The 6,000-nt window shown below is 25.6% G+C and overlaps 1 protein-coding gene across 1 annotated transcript; it reads left to right on the top strand.

Moving 5' to 3' along the window:
• Positions 1-1,504: 1,504 nt before the first annotated feature.
• LOC129877742 (zinc finger protein 8-like) lies at positions 1,505-2,534 on the top strand. The gene is made up of 2 exons (XM_055953270.1): positions 1,505-1,913; positions 2,185-2,534. The coding sequence occupies exons 1-2, from the start codon at positions 1,505-1,507 to the stop codon at positions 2,532-2,534; spliced, it is 759 nt and encodes a 252-aa protein (XP_055809245.1).
• The last annotated feature ends 3,466 nt before the right edge of the window (positions 2,535-6,000 follow it).

Here is a 6,000-nt window from a genome sequence, read left to right as displayed (position 1 = left end):
ACAGATGTGATGAAAAATAACGTATACGATCTTTTTTATTTTTGTTCCGGTTCTTGCCTTTTTATAAAGGGTAATAGTGAAAAATATGATTCAAATTATGTCTTTGAATATTTTTTTAATATGTGTGCATTGCCTGACAAATTCAGTTAATATGGAATAGAAGGAGTACGATCTTATACTTTATTTAATTTATTTCGAGATAAGCATCACAAACACATCTACATTAATTTCCTTTTTTGAGTTTCATATATAAACTTTCACTTATTAGTTTGAGAAACGCATCTCTCTTTTAAATATTAATAGTTTAAATATTAAACTTACACTTCCAATAATTTAGGTATGAAATTCAAACAAATAGATGATTTAAGTGTGTTTTTATCTCTTTATGTTACTCGGATCTAGACAAAAAAATAATAATTGATCAAACCTAATTCACTTGTCCTTAACTTTTATCTATACAAATCTAACTTAATTTGTATCCACACAAGTATATCAGTTGAGGTATACACAAAATATTTTCAAGTGTGCAGGAACGAATGTATCCAAATAATTTTCACTAAATAAAAAAAAATAATCGATTTTGAATCTGCTAAATTGAATGAACTAATGGTAGATTTTTAAATTAGAATCCAAAAAAAATAAATTTTAAAATCTGTAAAATTATATTAAATCTTTCTCTAAAATTACATTGGCCCCTACTAAAACAATTCATTGATGAACGTACGTATGTGTGGAGCGGATTTTATGGGAAATAATATTTTTGAACCATAAAAGTACTTTTTTAAAAGTATGTTGTACAAATAAATAAAATCTTAACACTTGTCGAAAATAAAAGTACTTTCGTACAAATTTATCCTATTATATTTTCTGAGTAGGTGAATAAAATTATTTCTTTGATCTAGAACAAACAACTTGGTACGTTATGTTTTTAACAATGTTATTATTCCGGAGTAAAAGGGTTAGTTTTTATAACATTATTTCTTTATTAATCAATTAAAAAAAAGATACATTTCTATAATTAGAAACATCCAACAATAAACTTTTATTTTTAATGTGAAACTTTTATAGTCAAACACGAAGGTTATAACATGTTTTATATCACGCTAATTTCAAAGTCTTATAGCAATACAAATATTTTGATATGCATGCATGTTATGCATCTTCAAATCTCCTTTATTTAAACTTCGAATTAAGCTACATATGTCACATCATATAAGTTAACACTAAAAAATAGGCTATTACTAGTTAATTCGTTTTTTTTATATATTTAATTATAATTATCTTATAAGTAATTTGATAGTTTAAAAATATTTTATATATAATTAACTTATATAACTAACTCATTGAATAGACCACTTCCTTCATTGGTCCCATCATATGCCCAATTCAACTCTCTCCCAAAAATCCCAATATAAACAACATTCTTCAATTCCTTTATAAAGCATTTTCTTCTTTATTCCAAATACCTCTCACTTCCTAGTGATAAAAAAAAGAAATAAAATCCATGGAGAAGATTGAAAGAGAAGGTCTTAATTTCATGAATATGGATTCCTTCTCTCAACTTCCTACTATCCGACCCGTTAACGAAAAGTCCATTAGGCTTTTCGGTAAAGAATTTGGTGGTGGTGGTGGTGGTGATAGTACTAAAACTATGGAGACCATCACCAACATGTCTGAATCCATTGGCAGTAATGGTTTCCGCAACAAGCATGAAACAAATATAGTGAATCATGCGAGCTGTACTGCTAAAAAAAGTTATATCAGCAAGAATGACGAAATCAACAGGAAATATGATTGTCAGTATTGTTTTAAGAGCTTTCCAACTTCTCAAGCTTTAGGAGGCCATCAAAATGCACACAAGAAAGAAAGACAAAATGCCAAACGAGCTCAGTTTCAGTCTTCAATAGTGCATGGTAAAATAAAGAATTTTTATATATAGTGTACATATTTTTTTGGTACGACCAAAAATATTTTTCAAATAATAAGTCATTTTCTAGCAAGGAAATATCAAAAAAATATTCTCCTTGAAGAATGTTTTCCAATATATAGTGAGACGAACCAAAAAAATATTTTTTCAGAATTACCAAGCGCACACATATATAGTGTTCATCGTCATTCAACATGTAATAATAGTTTCATATATTATTATTTACTTTAAATTCAATGTTTGTTTTGATTGATCAGAGGCGAGCAGTTACGGGATAACGGATCGTCATTGCCTTATTGCAGCAACAAGAACTCATCATCATTCAACACGGACAAATATTAACAATAATACTCCTAAGTTTTATGGAAATGGCCATAATGCTAATGTTACTAGTCCTATAAATGGAAATCCATTGGCATTTTGGCAGAATCCTCCAGAAGTTCATCATAATAATTCTTCGTCTTATTCTAATTATTTAATTTTTTCTAATGATGACTTGATTAGGACTTCTCCAATGGTTAAAATTAGCACTAATTGTGAGAGCAATTTTGTGTATGAACCAAAAGGAGAAGTTCAAGATCATGTGAGTTTAGATTTGCACTTATAATTAAGGATTATATATAGTTAATGTAATTCAATAATAATATTTAATTTATTGAAAAAAAGATGTGCTTAATTTGAAGAATATTGTTTGGATGTAGTTCTTATTATATATACAATAATCCCATCATATTATGATATACAATGTTGCCTTGTTGAATTTCACTTTAGTGCAAGTTTTTAAACTACTAGTGTAATTTGAATCGTTGTAGCAGATAGTTTACCTTATTTTTTTTAATTACTAATTCCACTTATTTATATAATTAGTTATGAAATTATCTTTTAAACGATTTAAAAATTTTCTTCGAATCCTTCAATGAAAATTTCGAATCCGTCACTGAATTTAATGATTAACATGATTGTGTGTGCATGGATGCTTAATTTTGTACTGAACATCTTTTCAGAGAAAGTCCCTACATTACTACAAATAGAGATACGTCATATATACACAGGTGAGTTAAGTTTCATAAAACTAATATCAGATTAAGGACACTATATTAAAATTAGAGATAAGTGTCAAAAACACACTTAAATTATTCCTTTTTTTGAGTTTCATAACTAAATTATTGGGTGTGTGAGTTTCATACCTAAACTATCACTACTTAGTTTGAGAAACTCACACTTCCAATAATTTTGATATGAAACTCAAAAAAAAAAGATAGTTTAAATGTGTTTTTGACACTTATCTCTTAAAATTATAAAGATAAATCATGACAAAACTAACTACTCCTAGTAATTAAATACAATAAGATTTTATTTTCTCTTTCTAACTTTTTTGGTACTAGCACATTTTTTTTCATTTGGTAAAATGATCAAAACAATTCCTAATTAATATTGTTTTAAAAACGTGAAAAAGAAAAACACAATAAATGCAAACCCTAGCTAGTTAGGTATACTATAGACCCTCTGTTTAATTTGAAGTATGGGAATAGGAAACAACAAGGAAAAAAAATAATTAAACATTTTCTTGAAAGTGATATTTAATTTAGTTGAGAATATAATAGATGCTCGGACATAAAATGTAAGAAAAAATTACTTGATTGTGTGCTTTTTTAAAAATTAATTACTGATTTTAGCGATATTTTTTATTTATTACCATTTATAGCAATATATAGCAATATTATGATAAATCTACACTTGTATTAAAAGTGAATTATGCATACAATATAAATGTATTATAAGTGTTTTAAAATATATATTATGTTTGTGTAGTAAGAAACTAACATAATGTATTATAAGTCTATTAAAATATGTGATAAATGTATTATCCATCTATAAAACTTGTATTATATATGCTTTATAAATAGTTCTCTGCAATATGTATTAAAACTGTATTATAAATGTATTATAAGTGTTCAGTAAAATTATTTTTTTATTGCTATAAATGGTAAATATTTTCTTAATATTGTATATTTATGTAAGTTTCCCTAAATTTACATAAATATACAACATTAAGAAAATATTTACTATTTATAGCAATAATATTTTTTTTCACTGAACACTTATAATATAATTATAATACAATTTTAATACATATTAGAGAGAATAATTTATAAAACTCATATAATACAAGTTTTATTCATGGATACTTAATTTATCACATACTTTAATACACTTATAATACATTGTGTCAATTTCTTACCAAACAAGTATAATATATTTTAAAACACTTATAATACATTTATATTGCATGCATAATTCACTTTTAATACATAGTAGATATATCATAATATTGTTATATATTGCTATAAATGGTAATAAATAAAAAGTATCGCTAAAATTAGTAATTATTTATTAAAAAGTGATTTTTCTAATAATTTTTCCACAAATATATGTACAAACATAAATATAATGAAAATTCATTTATCCACCATCTCTACAGCCTTTTGGATAAATGCTTTGGACTGACCTTTCAGGTTATAATTTTGCAAAGTGAAAGTATGGTTGGAGATTTTTTTATTATTTTCTTTGTTTTAATTTATGCAACACAATTTAATTAGGTGTGGAGTTTATTATTAATTATTTTCCTTTAATTCATCTCAAAAAGAGTTTCTTCCTCCCGTACAAAATAGATAAATTTTTGATACCCTTTTTATGTTTTAAAATGAACGAATTTTTTAAAGTTCAAAAATGTAAATAAATAATTACAGTTTTATAACACTGTGTCATTATAACATCTATACAATTTTAAAGGCATGACTTTTCTAATTTAAATGTTAAATTACTATAATACTCTCAACTGAAAACATTAATTTTGTAAATCTTCTATATTTTATATTTTATTTATTTATTTATAGTAGATTAAAAGTAAACACCTTTTCACATTGAAAAGTTTGTGACTTTTTCAAAGGGTTGTAACTTTTTTCAAAGGGTTGTGACTTTTCCGATGAGTTGTGATTTTTCCAAATGATTGTGATATTTCTGATAAGGCACAATTAACATCTACTCCCATTTGTTATCTATAAATGAGGGGTTTTCTCTCATTTTTAAACTACGATTTTTCTAAGATTTCTACCTTTTTCTTAAAAACCTCAAGTGTGATTTGCAATCATTGAGTGAGTACGAAGTTCAACAAAATTTAAGGTATCACAAAAGCAAGTGTTGGTGAAGCAAATTGTAGCAATCATATTCTCTAAGCACACTATGCTGAAGCATGGTTAAAAAGATTAGCAAATGTGAAGATGATGATGTGTTATTTAACTTCATGTATTCGAAAGTTGGAAATCATAGTTACGTTAATTTTGTCTGCAATTTTTGGTATCTTCTTCAAGAGAATTGTAATGATTTTCTTCTCAAACTGTGCTCTTTGCATAAATTAATTTTGTTTGTTTTTTCTTCTTTATTAACTTGTTATCCTTGTAATATTTTGATTTACTCTTTTTTAACTATTCACGGGGTCAACTCAATCCATGGTTTCTAATTATTCATCCACTTACTATCTTGATCCAATGATATTTGTAGAAGTACTATAGGAAACCTTTTATCTCCTCAAATTCAAATTTCACCTCTAGAAAATAAATGATATTCTCAAGTTCATAATTTGAAAATAATTTTTGGATGTTAATTTTTTGCGATGACAATAAATATCAGTTCAATAGGCTAACCATTCATCAATTCGCACTTGTATTTTTCTCTCACAATTTTCATCATATATATATATACTTTAAAATTATTTATATTATTTTAAAATATTAATATTAAATAGTATGAAATACATGTCCAACGTATATGTTGGTGAACTATGCAAAGTAAAAGCTTGATTGGAGATTTTCGGAAAAAATAAGATTTTTTGTACATATAAGGAAGTAGTGGTACAAAATTATAATTATAACCTGAAGAGTCGGTGCAAAAAATTTATTCAAAAGACAGTAGAGATGGTGGCTAAATCAATTGCGTATATTTTGTGTTTTTACGTGTATTTATTTTATGTCAGAGCATATATTATATCCTTAACTAAATTAAATATCACTTTC

The sequence above is a fragment of the Solanum dulcamara genome, chromosome 12 (assembly GCF_947179165.1).
Source record: "Solanum dulcamara chromosome 12, daSolDulc1.2, whole genome shotgun sequence".
Lineage (NCBI taxonomy): Eukaryota > Viridiplantae > Streptophyta > Magnoliopsida > Solanales > Solanaceae > Solanum > Solanum dulcamara.
The sequence above is the reverse complement of the archived record's forward strand: the minus strand, read 5'-3'. Positions and strand labels throughout refer to the sequence as shown.